We start from the raw sequence: 22,494 nt of genomic DNA on the forward strand, positions 1-22,494 counted from the left end.
AGGTATTTATTAATAAAAGGATTTATTTTACTGAATAAATGCTTTATGAAGAAATAGTTTAGGCTTATTTTCATCTATTTTGTGTTTATTTTCTTCTATCATGTTGACAATGTAATTCCCTATGAATACATACTTTATCACCTTTTAAAGTAAGCTAATACAAAATTAAAATATTTTCAAAATAATTTGGGACCCCAAAGTCACTACTATTTTAATCATAAATGTATTTATTTCAAAATCTGTAAAAGAATATTTGCCTGAGGCAAAAACTCAGAGGTGTATTTATTAGCTTTGTGTTCTAGATAATCAAAATGTACTTTTTTCAGCTGGCTTTCTATCAATATGCTCTGGGGCCATTTATTTATTCAGCTAGCATGGATTGGGGAATATCCACTGATTTCGTATAATATCTTTATAACATCACCTGTTACTAACAGAATGGATGGACTATGAATCAAATAATATTTTCTAAAACCTAGCTATATGTGTATATGTTCAGTCACTCAGTAATGTCTGACTCTTCTCTTTGCGACCCCAATGACTACAGCCCACCAGGTTCCTCTGTCCATGGAATTTTCCAGGCAAGAATGCTGGAGTGGATTGGCATTTCCTGCTCCAGGGAATCTTCCCGACCCAGGGACTGAACCCAGGTCTCCTTCGTCTCCTGTATTGGTGGATTCTTTACCACTGCCACCTGGGAAGCTACATGTGATGAAATGTTAATTTACTTACCTCCTCAGATTTCTTCTTTAGCTGTTTTTCAAACTTTTCTTTATTTCCTTCCAATTGGTTCAAATGCAAGGCAAGTTCTTCCTTACAAATTTCCAATGCTGAATCTAGTTGTCTGACCTAAGCAGCCAAAAGGAAAAAAGAAAAATCAACTAATACTAATGAATGCTTATAATATGCTCAAAATTTTACAGTTATCTCCTAATGTTACCTTACTACTTCAACCAATGAATATATAGTCCAACTTAAGATATAAAGCACTATTAAAGAAGAGATTTATTTAGAAAACTAATTATTACTGCAAACCAGGAAGCCAGAGACTGGAGTCCTCAAGAATAAACAGCCATGAACAAGTGAGGAAGGGCATTTAGGAAGAGCGAAGTACATTCAGAGACAAGGCACTGTGAAAATGAGTAGTAAGAAGTTGGCAAGAGCTTAGGGTACCAATGGAGAAGACACTGGCAACTCACTCCAGTACTCTTGCCTGGAGAATCCCATGGACAGAGGAGCCTGGTAAGCTGTAGTCCATGGGGTCACTAAGAGTTGGACACGACTGAGCGACTTCACTTTCACTTTCCACTTTCATGCATTGGAGAAGGAAATGGCAACCCACTCCAGTGTTCTTGCCTGGAGAATCCCAGGGATGGGGGAGCCTGGTGGGCTACTGTCTATGGGGTTGCACAGAGTCAGACACGACTGAAGGGACTTAGCAGTAGCAGCAGCAGCAGCAGCAGCAGTAGGGTACCAAAAGCATGGATTTGTAAGAGATGGGTATTGGAGAGATGAGACTGGCAAAATAGACTGGGGCCAAGTGTCAAGGACCTGTAGGCCAGACACCCTAAAACAGTTTCTAAAAAGGTAAGCAGTATTTAAACCTATTCCTTAAATTCCCTTGATCAAGAAAAATAATAAAGTGAGTACAAACTGGTGTATTGTACTAAAAATACTATGGGGTGAATATTCTGAAGTCACTAAGAAAATGAAATGTTTTTGTCAGCTAGGAAAAAAAAATAAGAAGGAGAGGGCTGTTTTTCCTTTCAATTAGTTAAAACATTTTTAGAAAGGCAGCCATGTAACTTGGTTCAAGTGTTCATAAAGCTGTAAATGCTTCATGCTACCGTAACCTTAAACAGCAAATGAGCAAAGAGCAACTCAAATTCAGTAAATTTCTTACAGAATTTGCCTATATACTCCATGTCCCCCATCTGTTAATGAGATTCATTCTTCTCTTGATTCTTTCTTTTCATTATTGTAATTCTGAGTTTCTCGGGAGCGATTTTTTTCTCCTCAATGCTAATAGCCTTTTAGTAAGTAGTCATGAAAGTGTGAAAGAAATTTCAGCAAAATAAGAAAAAATAGAAAACTGCTCCCTCTTACAGATAATATTCTACATCATGAAATTATCCTTACAATTCTTTCTAAAAGGAGGATCTTGAAAGACACACAGTTGCCAAAGCCTGTCCCTATAGCTTGTGAATATAACAGCAGCTTAAAAGTTTGTAATTTTGAATAATTATCTTTGTTAATAAACTGCTTCCCTAAAAATAATTTTTAAATTGTTTTATGAAGGCATAACTACTTATAAGTTTTCTTTCTTAAGCATGAGAATGAGCATTGGTACTTGTATCAAATTCTACACACAGGAAAAAGAAATCTGTCAGAATATCACACCTGATAAAAATTAGCAATGCAAAAACTCATTCAGGCAAGATTCATCACTGGATTTTAAAAACTATTGACTATAAGCTTGTTGAGGAACACAGCTTTCAACATGGCCTCCAAGAATCATCCCATATACTGCTTATTAATTATAAAGGAAAAATTGTGCCCTGAAAATGGTGAGATCTGGCAGTAAACTTTAAATAAGGAGTCAAGGGAACTCCCTGTAAGTCCAGTGGGTGGGACTCTGTGCTTTCATTGCCAAGAGCCAGGGTTTGATCTCTGCTGGGGGAACTAAGATCCCATTAGCTGCACAGTACAGTCAAAAAGAAATAATAATAATGAGGAGAAAACATTGGATATATAGTAATTACTTAGCAAACTCTGAGTAACTTAGTGTGTGCTAAGCATTTTATATCCTCATTTTAATTAATCCTCAAATCCACCCTCTTCTAGTGCATTGCTATTCCTATTTTAAAGATGAAGAAGTTAAAGTTCAGAGAGTTTAAATAACCAAGTCAAGGTTACAGTCAGTCAGTAAGCACATTGAAGCCAGAAATGAAACCCAAGTTAGTTTAGCCCCAAAGCCCATGCCTTTAACCATAAGGATATATATACTATTAATAGCAACAAAACTGTATTTTACTCAGAAATTCTGGATTTATTCCCTATTTAATCATATAGCAGAACTAGTAAAAAGAAGCAAAACTCTACTGTTTGTAATTTCATCTCTCTTCACTTTCTTTGTTAATATTTTTACTGGCAATGTTAGTAAATACCTACAGTTAAAAAACAAAACAAAACAGTTTTTGGTTAAAAAAAAAAAAACAAGTCTTAAGGCAAAAAGAAAGGAGGTTAGATAATCTATAAACTAGGTTGTGATAATCTTACAGATAATATTATAGATAAACTATAAACTATCAATTAATTAAGATCATAATTCTTAATGAAAAAATATACTACTTAAAGAAACTAAGTTCATTGATTTAGGTAAAATTTTTACTACTTTATTCATTTTTAAGTAAAAGATTTTTACAATTTATAGAGTAAACTAAAAAGCCACAGGAATGTCTCTATTAATAAAAAAAATTAAAAGAAAAAAAGTTTTTTTAAGTATTAGCATACTAGCCTTGATCGTTTCTTCAGATACTTGGTTCTGTAATGCTTTCAAAGCTTCATCTTTCTTCATATTTTCCTTTTCCATCTCCTAAAAACATACAGATTGGTAGCAAAAAATAAGGAAGCGTATAAGTATTTCAGCATTAGTAACAAGTTGTTAAAAAATTGATTTGATTAGAATTAAAGGAATGTTAAAAATACATAAACTTAAAATGTTAATCAACTTTTAAAGAGCACTTTTATAAAGATGATTTTACCCCTTTGCTTTCTGTCAAGAGTCTGTCTAGTGATTCAAGATGATGTTGTTTACATATTATATCTTGCTGCAACATAGACATAGTCTTTTCTTGTTCTTTAAATTGTTGTTCTTTTTTGTCTAGTTGAGATTCAAGCTAAAAACAGAAACAGGGTTTATTAATTTTCATGTTAACTTTTTAAAAATCTAAAACATTTTAAATACAGTCCATTCTTCAACAAAGCAGGTTTAACTGCCTGAGTCCACTTATACATGGATTCTTTTCAATAAATGTGTACTACAGTACTATACCACCAGAGGTTGTTTGAATCCACAGATAGGAACCATGGATAAGAGGGCTGACTATAAAGTTATACGTGGATTTTCAACTGTGCAAGAATTGGCACCCCTAACTTTCACATTGTTCACAAGTCAAATGTACACAAAAAATAATATACTCACATGTTATATTACTATTGAAATTACATAGATGATTGCATTTTGCCAAATTTCCTTTAGTTTCCCTCCTTTTAGAGAAGAAATAAAATCACAATTCCAGGTCTTATTCTTTTCCTCCCACACCAATACTATACTGAAATTGTTTTGTATCATTCTCTAGTGTGTTTCAGCTTCATGCATGTTTTCCATGCTTTTAACTACATATGTAGACCCATGAACGTAATGTAATTTTCTGTTTTGAAAATTCACATAGACAATATCAACACTAGTTCCAAGTTTCAGCAACTAGTTTCTTTCACTTAATATTAATATTCTTTTAGGGCTTCCCTGGTGGCTCAGTGGTAAAGAACCCACCTGTCAATGCAGGAGGCATAATATTGTTTTAAATATTTATCTGTGTATCCATATACGGACCTAGTTCAAATAATAGAATATTCCATCATAACAACAAACTACAGCTTGTTCACTCTTCTGCTTGGGAATAGTTAGTATTCTTTTTCACTACAATGATAATGTTACAGTAACAATCTTTGTATGTATCTCTTTATGTACATGTATTAGAGTTTCTTTAGAACATACCACCTAGAAGTGGACTTCCTGGTTGTAGGATATGCACATTTCTAACTTCATTAGGTATTTCTTTACAAAGGGTATCAAAATTAATACTTTCATTAGAAATGTTTGTCTTTATAACTTCACCACTAATAGACTGTTGTTATCAAACATCTAAAAGTTTTGTGAAGGCAAAACATGAATAAACTGATATGTTTATATGAATATTTGTGTATATTATATAAAATGTACAAAAATCATTCATATGTGATATATATCACATGTATACATATACACTATAAAAACAGAGCAGCAACAAGTTAGCTAAAAATTATTAAAACCAAAGAACTGTGAAATGGAAACACTCAAATGAAAATAAATAACACATCATAAATTAGAGGAACAGAAAGAAAAAACTCTGAAGTGAACAGAACATAAGGGACCCGTTGGATACTGTCAAGCAGACCAAGGTGCGTATTACAGAAGGAAGGACAAAATTCAATAACCTCTCATGATAAAAACACTTAACAATTAGGAACAGAAGGAAACTACCTTCACAAAATAAAACCCTTAGATGAAAAACCTACAGCTAACATAGTCAATGAGGAAAGACTGAAAGCTTTTCTTCTATGCTCAGGAACAAGAAAGGGATGCCCTCTCACCACTTCTATTTAACAGTCTTGGAAGTTCCAGCTACAGGAATTGAGCAAGAAAAAAAAAGGCATACAAATTGGAAAGAAAGAAGTAAAACTATCTGCTGGCAGATGATATAATCTTATATATACTGTAAAAAAACAAAAAGATTTCACACAATAAATCTACTAGAACTGATAAATGAAATAATTCCATTTGATTGATTCAAATGAAAATCAGAAAAGCAGAGGATATAATTTAACACAGAGAAAACAGGGGCATTTCTATACATGAACAATGAACAATCTGAAAAGAAAACTACAAAAACAATTTCTGTTATAGTAGTATCAAAAAGAAAAAAATTATTAGGAATTAACCAAGGAGGTAAAAGAGTTGTACAATGAAAATTACAAAACATTGATGAAAGGAATTAAAGAAAACATAAGTCAAAGTGTTAGTTGCTCAGTCGTGTCTGACTCTTTGTGACTCCACGGACTGTAGTCTGCCAGGATCCTCTGTCCATGGAATTTCCCAGGCAAGAGTATTGGAGTGGGTTTCTATTCCCTTCTTCATGGGATCTTCCCACCCCAGGGATCGAACCTGAGTCTCCCACATTACAGGCAGATTCTTAACCACTTGAGGCACCAGGGAAGCCCCAAAGAAAACATAAATAGAAACATATTCCATGTTCACAGATTAGAAGATTTAATACTGTTAAAATGTCAGTATTACTCAATACAATATAATCTCTTTTAAAATCCCAAAGACCTTTTTTGCTGAAACAGAAAACCCCATCTTAAAATTCTTATGAAACCTCAAGGGACCGTGAACAGCTAAAACAAACTTGAAAATGAACAAAACTGGAGTATCCTCACTTCCTGACTTCAAACCTATCAATATTACAAAGCTACAGTAACAAAACCAGTGTGAATTGGCATAAGACAAATATATACACCAATGGAATAGAATCAAGAGCCCAGAAATAAATACTCACACATATGGTCAAATGATTTTGACAAGGGAGCCAAGATCATTCAGTGGGGGAAAAGGACAGTTCTTCCAACAAATGGTACAGATAAAACTGGACATCCACATGCAAAAGAATGAAGTTAGACCCTTACCTAACACCATACATAAAAATTAACTCAAAATGGACAAAAGACATAAATGTCAGACATTAAAAACCAGAAGTCTTGGAAGAAATCTTGTAACAAAAGTTTCGTGACATTGGATTTAGTAAATTTTCTTAAATATGACACCAAAGATGCAGGCAACAAAATAAAAAATAGACAAATTAGAATTCATGAAAATTCTAATATTCTGTGTATCCAAAGACTCTCTGTAGAGTAAAAAGGAAACCGACAGAATGGGAGACTATTTGCAAATCATATACCTGATAAGGGATCAATATCAAGAATATATAGAGAAGTCCTAAAACTCAATAACAGTATAAATACAACCCAATTTAAAAAATGGGCATAGGAGCTGAATACACATTTCTCTAAAGATATATGACTGGCTAACAAAGACATGAAAAGATTCTCAATATTACTGATCATTAGGGAAATGCAAATCAAAATTACAGTGAAATGCCATCTCACACTCATCAGGATTGTTGTTTCTCAGTTGCTAAATTGTATTCAACTCTTTGTAATGCCATGGATTGCAGCAAGCCAGGCTTCTCAATCCTCCACTATCTCCCAGAGTTTGCTCAAATTCATGTCCATTGAGTTAGTGATGCTATCTAACCATCTGATCCTCTGCCACCCACTTCTACTTTTGCCTTCAATCTTTCCCAGAATCAGAGTCTTTTCCAAGGAGTTGGCTCTTCGAATCAGATAGCCAAAGTATTGGAGCTTCAGCTTCAGCATCAATCCTACCAATCAATATTAAAGGTTGACTGCCTTTAGGATTGACTGGTTCAAGCTCCTAAAGAATATTATTGGTGGACATAAAATTCTAGGTTGACAATTTTTCTCTGAGCAGTCAAAAAAATATGTTCTTCAGTCTTCTAACCTTCACAGTTTTTTATTTTGATGAGAAGTCTACAGTAATTTTAATCTTTGTTCCTCTATATGCAATGCGTTATTTATCTCTGACTGATTTCAAGATTTTCAGCAACCATTTTGATGTGTCTTGAAGTTATTTTCTTTGCTTCCGGTCCCATCACTTCATGGTAAATAGATGGGGGAAAAGTGAAAACAGTAACAGACTTTTATTTTCTTGGGCTCCAAAATCACTGCGGACAGTGACTACAGCCATGAAATTAAAAGATGCTTGCTCCTTGGAAGAAAAGCTATGACCAACCTGGACAGCATATTAAAAAGCAGAGACATCACTTTGCCAACTAAGGTCCATATACTCAAAGCTATGGTTTTTATAGTCATCATGTATGATGTGAGATGGACCATAACATAAAGAAGATTGAGCACTGAAGAACTGATGGTGAACTGTGGTTCTGGAGAAGACTCTTGAGAGTCCCTTGGACAGCAAGGAGATCAAACCAGTCAATCCTAAAGGAAACCAATCCTGAATATTCATTGGAAAGACTGAAGCTGAAGCTCCAATACTCTGGCCACCTGATGCAGAGTTGACTCACTGGAAAAGACCCTGATGCTGGGAAAGCTTGAGAGCAGGAGGAAAAGGGGACAAGAGAGGATGAGTTGGTTGGATGGCATCATCAACTCAATGGACATGAGTTTGAGCAAACACCAGGAGCTAGAGAAGGACAGGGAATCCTGGTGTGCTGCAATCCATGGGGTCATAAAGAGTCGGATACGACTGAGTGACTGAACAACAAAAATCCTCTTTAAGCTTACTGAATTTATAAATTTATTTCCTTCACAAGTTGGCAAAATTTTAATCATTATTCCTTCAAATATTTTTTGTACCAGTCTCATTCTTCTCCTCTTTGGTACTCTGGTGACATAAATGTTAGACCTTCTGATATTATTCAACAGGTCTCTAAGGCTGTGTTTGTTTTTTTCCCAAATTTTCTTTTTCTCTGTTGCTCAGATTAATTTCTATTGCTCTATATTATAAGCTTATATTTGTGTGTGTTAAATATCAATACATTCTGCTATTAAACCCATCCAAACTCTCTTTTATTTAGTCTTGTACTTCTAGTCTCACACTTCCTCCTTTACTTTTGTTTTTGCTCTTCACTTTTAACCCAAGATCAAGAGAGCTTCTACTCAACCAATCTTCAGGCAAATGATATCTCTAGTGGAAAAAGAGTTACAGAATCACTCTAGTTTGATAATGTCAAAAAATAATGACTGAAACAAATGGCAGGAGTAATAAAGGAGCAAGCATTGTAAACTGATCTAGAAGTAATGGGATTCTAATTATAGTACTTACTACTAACTTTTCTATGTCTTGTTTCCTAATATATTTAAATTAAAAAAGCTAAGTTAGTAATGTTTAAGATTTTCAGATTTCATATTCTAAATATATATTACATTTACTTATAAAAACATAATTAATATCTTACTCTTTCAATCTGCTTTTCCATCTCTTTATGCTGGTCAAGATGAATTTTCTTTGCCTTTTCAAAAGCTAAACAAATTTTCTCATGCTCTGTATTTATATTGGTTTCCAGGCTCCTAATCTTTTCATTCTTTTCCTAGAAATACAAAAACACTTTAAAAGAATATAATTAAGTATTAGTTTTTCATAAAAGTACATTAGAAAAAAAGTATATTAGTAAAGCATAAAATTTATTATACTCTATTCTGTAAAGAATCACAATAGTCAATGTCAAGCTTTAAGAATGTTTTCAATAGTTATAAAAAAAGACAAAGTGGTTATTTTAAAAACTGTATCAAAATAAGATCAAACTATTTAAAAATTTGTGAAACATCAAAGAACTATTAGCAGTTCCTTCAATTCTACTAAAATAAAAATAAGAAACTTTAGATAACAACTTTCCATATTAACTTAAAAATACAGAACTAAAAACTGAAAGAATCTGATAAAATTTATACTTTCCTACATGGTATATTTTAGAATAATTATACTAAAATAAACATGTTGTTACAAATTAAGTTCCTTAAAGACACAGTAAATTTGTAGCAAAAAAAAAGGTAATTTTTACCATAAGTTCCTGTTCCAGTTCTGCATTTTTTGCAGCAATGGAGGAATAAGCAACTATTTTTTCTTCTAGCTGTTTCTCTAAAGTTAAAAGTTGAGAACATTTCTTTGTCATCTGAAAACACATTGAAATAAATTTAAAATTATTAAAAAAAAATAAATGACAATTCAGAAGAAAAACAGTGAAGGGAAGAGCAGACTATGACACATCCTATTCCATTAATTCAGACCCCTATATTCAAACAGGACCACACCCAACCCATTTTGTAAAAGTAGCTGTTAAAGACTGAAATTAGTACAATAAAATGTTAACAGCAGTATTTCTACTGGTAGAATTACCAATGTTTTATTTTCTTTTTTGTCCCTTTCTGTATTTTCAACAAGACTGTGCTAATATTTTAATTTAAAAAAAGTTATTAAGCTTAGTACCTGACACTTTTCCAAGTAAGCTGATGGCTGTAATTATCAACTGACTCTCTTTTCTGTAATTAACCTAAGTTCCTATCCCACAGGTCTTATCCCTAGTCTTGGCTATAGACTTTAAGATGAGAAATCAGACATTTTAAAAGTGCCCTCAAAGAGCAGCAACCTGTGATTTGAAGGGTGACTATAGCATATACACGTGTGGTCCTAGTACACAATTACCTAATAAGGCATTCTTGTTCTGTCCTCAGTGGAAATGAAGATCAGATATTCATAAAACATACAGTATCCCCTTTTCAGGATATAATCCAAAGATACCTGCATCAGATTTACATGCAGCTGTTTAAAAATGCAGATTCCTTAGCATTACTCCATACCTACTGAATCAGAATCACTGGAATAGGACCCAAAGCCTGCATGTTTAACAAGCTTTCCAGGTGGTTCTACTATTTGCTAAAATACGAAATCCTCTATTTCTACCTGTTTTTTTTCCAATTACATAATCCAAATTTTTTACTTGTAAATATGTATTAGCCATATTAACTTATACTTGGAAGAAATAATAGAAAGGAGTATAGTTTAAGTCTCACCAAATTTAGCCACTGTTTTCCTACTTTTAACATATATTAAAACCCAAGTTTCCAAATATAATTTTAAAAGAAGTTATAACTTATGGGATACCATTTTTTTAAGTGTATAAATCTCATCTTTCACAAACAATTTTTACAAAACCATACAACACTTTTTTCTTCTCTCAAAATTTAGTACATATAACTAATTCAAGCTTACTTCACTTTCAAGTTTGCTAGAGTTTGAAGCTTTCTCTAGCAGCTCCTCTTGAATGAGTTGAAACTGACTAGTTCTGTGTGCCATGTTAACCTTCAGATCAGAATTCTCAGCTTCTATTTGCATCAACTTATCACGTAATTCTTCTATTCCAGAAGTAAGTCTTTGCCTTTCTCTTTCATATTGCTTGTTCATAGTATGCTGATTTTGATCTTTTAAACTTTCTGTTAATAAACATAAAAGGAAAACTGTTCTCTATAAAACTCAAAGAAAAACTCATTTCAATGTTGAAAGATTTAATCATATTTACTTTCTGATCTAAAGAATACTAAAGTGGATGAAATATAAATTAAAGAAAATATAATGAAGAAACATGGTAAGCAAGGTACTTTCTATTATTAAATAAAGTAGGAATAAGTTCTGACTCAATTCACTTTTCTAGACTATCACTTCATAACATAAGAACGATCTTTTTGTACCACAAAGAGCCCTTCTCCATCTTTAAAAACCCCACTGTTTGAATATAAATCATTATTTGAAAACAAAACAAAACATAAAAACATTGTCTTATCTCCTTAAACCAAAATTTATCATAAATTTATTTGGATAACTTGATCATTTTGATATACTGTATACAGATGCAAACTGAAAACCCCAAAACCCTGAATCCTTCATATTCCAAGCCAAATGATGAGAATTCAGTAATGCTCTTTAAAACTACTGAGGGTTATCAGAGGTAGTTGTTGGAATACACCTTTTCTCCTTTATAAAGGTATACACTATTGCCAACTGAAAGGTAAACAAGCTTTCAGGGGTGCTTTAAAGTAGATGCACAATGTAGATGACTGCATGAGAATACACAGATGTGTAAACAAGTAGAGAAACTATGCCTTCAAGGGTTGCATAAGTACCATTTGCCATCAATTCTCCAAATCCCTAATAATTCACTTTCTAAACAATCTATTATTGACTCCATTCTTCTTTGATATTAGAGAATATATAACATATATTATCACAACCTCTAATTAGAATTCCCTCTGCTGATTCCATCATTCTCGACTGTATTCCTTCTAATCACTTAAGATATCTAATCTTCTCCACCATCATTTCTGCTAGCAGTCCATTGTATTTGAAGGTGGCATATGACAGGTTAAAGATACATATATTAACCCCTAGGGCAACCACTAAAAAAAAAGAGGTATAATTAATTACTTAATTGAAGGCATTAAAAAAATGAAATACTAAAATTCATTCAAAGGAAGGCAAGAAAAATGAACAAAACCCAAGAGAATAAAAAGCAAACAAATAACAAGATAGTAGATTTAAACCCAAAAAGATCAATGATAACATTAAATATAAGTAACCAACACATTCCAATAAAAGGGTAAAAGAATGACTAGTTACAAAAGAAAGAATCAATCATATGTTTTCTATCAGAAACACACTCATATTCAAAGATACATCCTTTTAAGGATGGAAGAAGTCTTCCCAGGCAAACACTAATCAACAAAAAGCCAGAGTGATAACTATCGAATAATGAACAGAGGAAAGAAAAAATAGTATTGCCTAGTGAGGTTTTCAACGTATGTTGCTATAATACATTGGATAATTACAACATAAAATAGGAATGGTAAAGAGACCTATAGTCTTATAAAGTTTCTATATTTTACTTCAAGTGGAAAAATCTTAATTCTGAATAAACTATGAACTATAAGAAACTATACATCAAGGCTCTATGTTGTCACTCTGCTTATTTAACTTATATGCAGAGTACATGATGCAAAAGCCAGGTTGGATGAAGCTCAGGCTGGAATCAAGGTTGCCAGGAGAAATATCGATAACCTTAGATATGCGATGATACCACTCTCTAATGGCAGAAAGTGAAGAGGAACTAAGGAGCCTATTGAAGGTGATAAACGAGAGTGAAAAAGCTGGCTTAAAACTCAACATTCAAAAAATGAAGATCATGGCATCCAGTCCATTCAGTTTACTCACTCATGTCCAACTCTTTGCAACCCCATGGACTGTAGTAAGCCAGGCTTCCCTGTCCATCACCAACTTCTGAAGCTTGCTCAAACTCACATACATCAAGTTGGTGATGCCATCCAACCATCTCATTCTCTGTTATCCCCTTCTCCTCCTGCCTTCAATCTTTCCCAGCATGCGGGTCTTTTCTAATGAGTCAGTTCTTCACATTAGGTGGCCAAAGTATTGGAGTTTAGGCTTCAGCATCAGTCTTTCCAATGAATATTCAGGACTGATTTCCTTTAGGATTGACTGGTTTGATCTTCTTGAAGTCCAAGGGACTCTCAAGAGTCTTCTCCAACACCACAGTTCAAAAGCATCAATTCTTCAATGCTCAGCTTTCATTATAGTCCAACTCTCACATCCAAACATGACTAATGGAAAAACCATAGCTTTGACTAGACGAACCTTTGTTGGCAAAGTAATATCTCTTCTCTTCAACACACTTGAACTACTTCAACCAGTCCCATCACTTCATGGCAAATAGATGGGGAAACAATGGAAACAGTGATAGACTTTATTTTCTTGGTCTCCAAAATCACTGCAGATAATGACTACAGACATGAAATCAAAAGACACTTGCTCCTTGGAAGAAAAGCTATGGCAAACCTAGATAGCATATTAAAAGGCAGAGACATCACTTTGCCAACAAAGGTCCATATAGTCAAAGCTATGGTTTTTACAGTAGTCATGTACAGATGTGAGATGGACCATAAAGGCTGTTATTGTTATTGTTCAGTCACCCAGTTGTGACCGACTCTTCACAACCCCATGGACTGCAGTACACCAGGCCTCCCTGTCCCTCGTCATCTCCCAGAGTTTGCCCAAGTTCATGTTCATTGCATCAGTGACGCCTTCCAGCCATCTTATCCTCTGACGCCCTTTCCTCCTTCTGCCTTCAATCTTTCCCAGCATCAGGGTCTTTTCCAATGAGTCAGTTCTTCACATCAGGTGGCCAAAGTATTGGAGTTTCAGCTTCAGCATCAGTCCTTCCAGTGAATATTCAGGGTTGATTTCCCTTAATTGACTGGTTTGATCTCCCTGCTGTCCAAGGGACTTTCATCAGGAGTCTTCTCCAGCATAGTTCAAAGGCATCAATTCTTTGGTGTTCTACCTTCTTTATGGTCCAGCTCTCATGACCATATGTGACCACTGGGAAGACCATAGCCTTGACTACACGGACCTTTGTCAGCAGAGTAAAGTCTCTGCTCTGTCTAGGTTTGTCATTGCTTTCCAGCAAAGAGGCAATCATCTTCTGATTTCATGGCTGCAGTCACCACCCACAGTGATTTTGGAGCCCAAAAAGAGGAAATCTGTTACTACTTCCACCTTTTCCCCTTCTATTTGAAGGCTGAGCACCACAGAATTGATGCTTTCCATTGTGGTGCTGGAGAAGACTCTTGAGAGTCTCTTGGACTGCAAGTAGATCAAACCAGTCAATCCTGAAGAAAATCAACCCTGAATATTAACTGGAAGGACTGATGCTGAAGCTCCAATACTTTGGCCACCTGATGTGAAGAGCTGACTTATTGGAAAAGACTCTGATGCTGGGAAAAACTGAGGGCAGGAGGAGAAGGGGAAGATGGAGGATAAGATGGTTGGATGGCATCATTGACTCAATATGACACAAATTTCAGTAAACTCCAGGAGATAGCGAAGGACAGTCTGGTGTGCTGCAGTCCACTGGGTCACAGAGTTGGACATGACTGAGCAACTGAACAACAACAACAACCAGAAAGAGAAATTAGAGAATAATCCCATTTACAATTGAGTCAAAAAGAATTAAATAGTTAGGAATAAATATAACCAAATAGGTAAAAGATCTGTATAATGAAAACTATAAGACACGGATGAAAGAAACTGAAGACAAATAAATAGAAAGACATTTCATCCTCATGGATTAGAAGAATTAACATTGTGAAAATATTTATATTACCAGAAGTGATCTACTGATTCAATTCAACCTCTATAAAAATTCCAAAGGTATTTTTCACAGAAATTGAATAAACAAGCCTAAAATTTATATGGAACTACAAGAGAGAGAGAACAAAATTGAAGGCATTATACTAGCTGGTTTCAAACTATGTGACAAAGCTATAGGAATCAAAAAAGTATAACACTGGCATAAAAACAGACACATAGATCAATGGGACAAAAACAGAAAGATCATAAATAATGGTCAATTCATTTACAACAAAGGAGTGAAGAATATTCCACAAGGAAAGGACAGTCTCTTCAATAAACAGTGTCAGGAAAACTGGACAGCAACTGGACAGCAACAAGAATGAAACTCGACAACTATCTTACACCATACACAAAAATTAACCTAAAAATGCATTAAAGACATGAACCGTGAACATAAGACATGAAGTATAAAATTCCTAGAAAAAAAAACAACAACATAGACTGTCAGCTATTAGACATCAGTCTCAGCAGTGACTGTCTTTTGGTGATTTTTCTTTTTTTTTTGCATTTTACATGAAAAGCAAAACCAAATAAGCAGGACTATATCAAACTAAAAGGTGCCTATATAGCAAAGGAAACCATCAACAAAATGAAAAGCCAACTTATGGAATGGGAGAAAATATTTTCAAATCATTTATCTGATAAGAGGTTAATAGTCTGAACATATTTAAAAAATCACAACTCAACACCAAAAATAAAGGAAGAGAATCTGAACAGACATTTTTCCAGAGAAGACACCAATGGCCAATAGGTACAAATAACACTAAGCATCATGAAAATCTAAATCAAAACTACAATAACAGAAGAAAAAGATTCTAATTTGAATAGTACAGGTAACTATATTCAGTATAGTTTATCTTGTGATAAACTATAATGAAAAAGAATATAAAAAAGAATGTATATTTGTGTATAACTGAGTCACTTTGCCTACAGCAGAGATTGATACATTGTAAATTAACTATTATTTTTCAATTAAAAAAAAAAAGATAGCCAACAAGGACCTACTATATATATAGCACAAGGAACTCTACTCAATATTCTGTAATATCCTAAATAGGAAGAAAACTTGAATAAGAATGGGAAAAAGATTAAATTAAATCAAAAAATTACGAAAAAAACTCACAGTGAGGTATCACTTGACAGCTGTTAGAAAGGCTGTATAAAAAAGATGAGATATAACAACTATTGGTAAGGATGTTGAAAAAAATGAACTCTGTATACTGCTGGTGGGAATGTAAATTGGCACAGTAACTATGAAGAACAGTATGGCAGTTCCTCAAAAAATTAAAAACAGAACTACCATAAGATCTAGCAATTCCACTTCTGGATATTATCTGAAAGAAAATCTGTATGGAAACACAAAAAATCCCAAACAGCCAAAACAGTCTAAAGAAAGAAGAACAAAGCTCAGAGTATCATGCTCTATGATTTGAAACTATTCTACAGATCTACAGTAATCAAAATGGTATGGTACTGGCACGAAACTAGACACACAGTTCAATGGAACAAAGTAGATAGCCCAAAAATAAATTCACATTTTATGTTCAATTAATCTATGGCAAAGGAGAGAGAATATACAATGGGAAAAAGACAGCCCCTCTAATAAATGGACAGAGATATGCAAAAGAATCTAAATGGACTACTTTCTTAAACCACATACAACAATAAACTCACAATGGAGTAAAGACAAAGATAAGATCTGAAATCATAGTATTTCTAGAAGAAAACACAGGCAGTAAGCTCTCTGACATTAGTCTTAGCAATATTTTTGGGAAGGAATATTTCCTTCCTCAGGCAAGGAAAACAAGAGCAATAATAAACAAGTAGGACTACATCAAACTAAAATGCTTTTGCACAATGAATGAAATTATCAACAAAATGAGGCATCCTACTGAATAGGAGGAGATATTTGCAAATGATATAATTTGATAAGGGGTTATTATCCAAAATATACAAAGAACTCACACAGCTCAATATCACTAAAACAACCTGATTTTAAATACAGGCAGAGGACATGAATAGACATTTTTCCAAAGAACATATACAGATGCCAACAGGTACATGAAAAGATGCTCAACAACATTTATCATCGGGGAAACACAAATCAAAACCACAATGAACTACCTCAAACCTATCAGAATGGTTATTATCAAAAACACAACAAGTAACAACTGAATGTGGAACAACAAGAATGTGTAGAGAAGTGCACTTTTAGTGCACTACTAGAGAGAGTATAAATTGGTAGAGACACTGTTGAAAACAGTATGGGGGTACCTTTTTTTAATCTTTAAAACCACCATATGACCCAGTAATTATACTTTTGGGTATGCTTCTGAAGAAAATAAAATACTAGTTAGAAAATGTATCTGTACTCCTATATTCATTGCAGCCTATTTTACAACAGACCAGATATAGTAGCAACCTAAGTGTCCATCAATTGATAAATGGATAAAGAAGGTGTATATACAGAATGTATTTATAAAATAGAATATTAGTCATAAAACAGAGTGAAATCCTGATTATTTGCAACAGCATGGATTGATATAGAGGGTATTATGATAAGTAAAATAAGCTAGACAAATATTGTATTATTTCATTCATATAAAATTTACGTATGGAATCTAAAAAACAAAACAAATGAACAAACATAACAAAACAGAAACAGACTCATACATACAGAGAACCACCTGGTGGTTGCAGTTGGGAAGGGGGAAGGGGAAGGAGATAAGTGAAATAGGTGAGAGAGACTAAGAGGCACAAACTCGGTTACAAAACAAATGAATCATGGAGATAAAAGGTACAGTATGGACAATACAGTCAATAATATCCTAGTAACATTGTATGGCATCAAATGGTAACTAGACTTATCATGGTGATTTTGTAATGTCCAATCATTATGTTTTACAGCTTGAACTAACATAATGTTGTAGGTCAATTACATTTACTTTATTTACAATAAAGACAGAAAAAAAAAGGAAGAAGAAAGGGGCAATATTCAAATTTTTAAAAACAATAAATAAACAAAATGAAGAGAGTCTTAAAAAGACTACTTAATAATCTATATATTCACATATAAGGAATTCAACTGATCTGCTATTACAGTAAGTCCCCTACATATAAATGAGTTCCATTCTGAGAGCACATTCGTAAGTCCAACAAAGGCAGCTGTGATCAGCTATTTTTCACACAAATACTTAAAAAAAAAATAAATAAATAAACATTTTTAAACTTACAGTACAGTACTTTGGAAAGTACAGTGGTACAGTATAACAGCTGGTACCTGTTAGCAGTACCAGCTACATCACCACTGCTTTTATGCTCACTTCTGGACACTCAGAAAACTAAGATCATGGCATCTGGTCCCATCTTTTCATGGAAAATAGATGGGGAAACAGTGGAAACAGTGTCAGACTTTATTTTTGGGGGCTCCAAAATCACTGCAGATGGTGACTGCAGCCATGAAATTAAAAGACGCTTACTCCTTGGAAGGAAAGTTATGACCAACCTAGATAGCATATTAGAAAGCAGAGACATTACTTTGCCAACAAAGGTCTGTCTAGTCAAGGCTATGGTTTTTCCAGTAGTCATGTATAGATGTGAGAGTTGGACTGTAAAGAAAGCTGAGCACTGAAGAATTGATGCTTTTGAACTGTGGTGTTGGAGAAGACTCTTCAGAATCCATTGGACTGCAAGGAGATCCAACTAGTCCATTCTATAGATCAATCCTGGGTGTTCTTTGGAAGGAATGATGCTGAAGCTGAAACTCCAGTACTTTGGCCACCCCATGTGAAGAGTTGACTCATTGGAAAAGACTCTGATGCTGGGAGGGATTGGGGGCAGGAGGAGAAGGGGACGACAGAGGATGAGATGGTTGGATGGCATCACTGACTCGATGGACGTGAGTTTGAGTGAATTCCAGGAGTTGGTGATGGACAGGGAGGCCTGGCGTGCTGCGATTCATGCGGTCGCAAAGAGTCGGACATGACTGAGCGACTGAACTGAACTGTACTGCACTGGACATCTTGGGCTTGAAAGAAAGATACTGTACTCTATAATGTAAAGGACACAAAAGCACAGCCACTTGTAGAGGATGCACACATGTAACAATGTATGCCAGACATGTGAACTAATTTATGTGATTGGACATGCAAATGCATGCTCGCATCTTTCAAAGTTTGCAGCTTGAAGGTTTGTATATAGGATACTTAACGGTATTACAAATACTTCAAGTTTTCTTCTATACAGTGGTTTCTTCATGTTAATTACTGGTTAAGAACCAAGTATGTTAAAAATAAAAGCTGGTCCTAATGTACAATACAATGACAATAGGTTATACTATTGTATATTAGAAAGTTGTTAACAGAGTAGATCTTAAGACATTCTCCTTTTTATTTTTTGGTATATTTACAAGATGATGTATGTTAACCAATTTACTGTGATCATTTCATAATATATGTAAATTAAGTCATTATGCTATACACAGTCGGAGAAGGCAATGGCACCCCACTCCGGTACTCTTGCCTGGAAAAAAATCCCACGGATGAAGGAGCCTGGTAGGCTGCAGTCCATGGGGTCACTAAGAGTCGGACACAACTGAGCGACTTCACTTTCACTTTTCACTTTCATGCATTGGAGAAGGAAATGGCAGCCCACTCCAGTCTTCTTGCCTGGAGAATCCCAGGGACGGGGGAGCCTGGTGGGCTTCCATCTATGGGGTTGCACATAGTCGGACATGACTGAAGTGACTTAGCAGCAGTAGCAGCAGCAGCTATACACAGTGCTGTATGTCAACTATATCTCAAAAGAACTGCAAAAAAAATTTCACCCAATAATTACAGAATACAGAATTTTTTCAAGTGAACCAGGAATATTCATCAAGAGAGACCATATGCTGGCCAATAAACTGAGCTTCAAAAAACATTTAAAAAATTCAAATCAGGTTCTTTCATGAATTCATTTGTTTAATGAAAACAACCTAATGTCCACCACTAATAACAGAGATATCTGGAAAATGACTAAATATTTGGAAATAAACACACATAGGAGATATTATAAGACATAATAAAATGTAAGATATTATAAGACATGAATAAAATGTAAACATTACCTAAAAGTAAGTTATACAGCTAATTTTAATTAGCTGAAGATACAGCTGAAGTATTGCCTAAAAGTAAGATTATACCCTTAAATACTTTTGAAAAGGAAGATTTAAAGTCAATAATCTAAGCTTTCACTTTAAGAAAATTTTGAAAAGAAGAGAATATTAAGCCCAGAGTAACTGGGAAGGAATATATGGAACCTGAAGGAAATATTATACAGCAGTCCTCTTTTATCCTCAGTTTCACATTCTGAGGTTTCAGTTACCTGCTGTCAACTAAGGCTTGGCTATAATACATGGAAAATTCCAGAAATAAACAATTCCTAAGTTTTAAACTGTGTGGTATTCTGAGTGGTGTGATAAAATCTTATACTGTCCCTTGTCATCCAGCTCCAAATTGCCAAGGATGTAAATAATCCCTTTGTCCTGGTATTGTGCCTTTTAGCCACTTAGTGGTCAACTAGGTTATCAAATCAACTGTTGCAGTATCATGGCGCATGTGTTCAAGTAATACTTATTTTATTTAATAATGGTCCCAAAGTGCAAGAGTAGTAATGCTAGAAATCCAAATATTCCAAAAAGAAGCTGTAATATGCTTCAGTGAAAAGGTGAAAGTTCTAGATTTAATAAGAAAAGAAAAAAGTTATATGCTGAGGGTGCTAAGATCTATAGTAAGAATCTTCTGTCCACAAAATTGTGAAAAAGAAATTTGTGCTAATTTTGCTATTATAGGTCAAACTACAAAAGTTACAGCCACAACGTGTGAAGATGAAAAATCCATTTAAAAGTGTACAATAGAGGGAAAGACAGAGAGACCACATTCCTATAACTTTTATTATAGTATACTGTTATAATTATTCTATTTTATTGTTAGTTATTGTTGTTAACCTCTTACTGTGCCTAATTGACAAATTAAACTTTATCATTTGTATGTGCAGGAAAAAACCTCGTAGTATATAGGGGTCAGTACCATCTGTAGCTTCAGGCATTCACTGGAGGTCTTAGAACATATCCTGGGAGGATAGGCAGGGACTACTGTATGTGTTAACTGTGTGATGGTAACAAGGGTATATACATATGAAAAAACAAACCTTTGACAAAATGTACTGAATTTCATATTTTAGATGGATGCATCATAAAATGTAAGGAAATCTTACTTTAAAAAAGTGTATTTTTAAAGAATGATGCAACATTTAATAATTTTGAAATAATTTTTTACTGTCTTATCAACACTAAGTAGTACTAACAGATTATCAGGTATGTTTGATAATAGAAACCAATAGACCCCACATGCAAAAACAACAAAAAGTACACATGACACTGTGATCTAGTCATTAAAAAAAAAACATCATAAAGAACTCTAATTACAATTTATTAAAAGAACTGAACATACCTAGTTGATTACCTAGTTTTACAGCTTCTATTTCTAAACTGTTTAATTTGCGACCTTCTTGGTAGTCATTACAAGCAGTAAGATTGTGAGATAACTGATTTGCAGTCAGGTTTGCCTGAAGCTTCTGAATTTCTGCCTCTTTTATTGCAAGTTTAATCCTGGCAGAAAAGAAAATAAACCAAAAAGCATTAGAAAGATTCTGTAAAAATATCACATCCCATTTTTCCATTTCAAATTAAAAAAATTTTAATTAAAACTCTGATATTAGTCAACTATTGGCCAGGATACAGAAAATCTTACAAAGCACTGAATACATTGTAAACAGGTTCAGTTACTTTAGAAACTGGATAGTACCCACCCTATGACCCAGCAATTCTACTTTTAGAAACATCTGCTAGGGAAACTCACATATTATACAGGAAACATGTATATATACCTCACAGCATTATTTTTAGCAGACGAAAACTATACATACAGTAAGTCTCCTGCAGGTTGCAAACTTACAAAGATGCGAATGTGCATTCTCATGTCCAATCACAAGTTAGTTGACAAGTCTGGTGCACTGTCATGTGTGTGCATCCTCTTGCAAGGGGTTGTGCTTTTGTATCCTTTACTGTAGAGTACTGCATACAGTATGGTAGTACATTATCTTTATTTCAAGTTCAGGATGTCCAGAAACAAGCATAAAAGCAGTGGTGATATAGGTGTTAAGAAGCTCCAAGTGATGATGTTGGAAACAAAAGTGAAAATAATTTAGAGTGGAGTCAAAAAGATGGGAGACATCGCTAGTTCTTGTAACATGAATTGCTCAACCATTGGCACAATTCCAAAGAAAATGGACAAAGTTATGGAACGTGAAGTCCACTGTGCTGATGATGTCGACAATATGAAAGAAGCATGGAAAAGTGATGGAAGAGATAGACTTCTTGGTGTGTGGAGGCAAGATAAGCATCAGTGTCAAGGCCTGCTCAGTTTAATGCTGATTCAAGAAAAAGCTAAAAGCCTTTATGAAGACTTTAACACAGCAAAAAAACAGTGAAAGTGAAGTCGCTAAGTTGTGTCTGACTCTTGCTACCCCACGGGCTGTAGCCTACCAGGCTCCTCCATCCATGAGATTTTCCAGGCAAGAGTACTGGAGTGGGTTGCCATTTCCTTCACCAGAGGATCTTCCTGACCCAGGGATCAAACCCAGGTTTCCCACATTGTAGGCAGACGCTTTACCATCTGAGCCGCTATTGGGCACATCTTTAAAAGCCAGTCATGGCTGGCTTCACCAATTCAAGGCTAGAGCCAATTTTCACAAGGTAAAAGTAAGTGGTGAGGCAG

At 34.4% G+C, this 22,494-nt stretch overlaps 1 protein-coding gene across 23 annotated transcripts in view; it reads right to left on the reverse strand.

Moving 5' to 3' along the window:
- Window positions 1–22,494, reverse strand: part of CCDC18 (coiled-coil domain containing 18) — a 216,461-nt gene that overhangs the window by 113,746 nt on the left and 80,221 nt on the right. For 22 of the 23 annotated variants that reach the window (XM_055585113.1, XM_055585111.1, XM_055585115.1 and 19 more), the window contains 7 exons: window positions 21,169–21,326; window positions 10,691–10,911; window positions 9,483–9,593; window positions 8,880–9,011; window positions 3,765–3,899; window positions 3,518–3,595; window positions 733–849 (listed from right to left, as the gene is read on the reverse strand). In XM_055585113.1, coding sequence (XP_055441088.1) covers window positions 733–849; window positions 3,518–3,595; window positions 3,765–3,899; window positions 8,880–9,011; window positions 9,483–9,593; window positions 10,691–10,911; window positions 21,169–21,326 — 952 coding nt within the window. The remainder of the gene's footprint in view (window positions 1–732; window positions 850–3,517; window positions 3,596–3,764; window positions 3,900–8,879; window positions 9,012–9,482; window positions 9,594–10,690; window positions 10,912–21,168; window positions 21,327–22,494) is intronic. The other variant, XM_055585112.1, reaches the window with a different exon arrangement.

This window comes from Bubalus kerabau, chromosome 6, assembly GCF_029407905.1.
Source record: "Bubalus kerabau isolate K-KA32 ecotype Philippines breed swamp buffalo chromosome 6, PCC_UOA_SB_1v2, whole genome shotgun sequence".
Taxonomy (NCBI): Eukaryota; Metazoa; Chordata; class Mammalia; order Artiodactyla; family Bovidae; genus Bubalus; species Bubalus kerabau.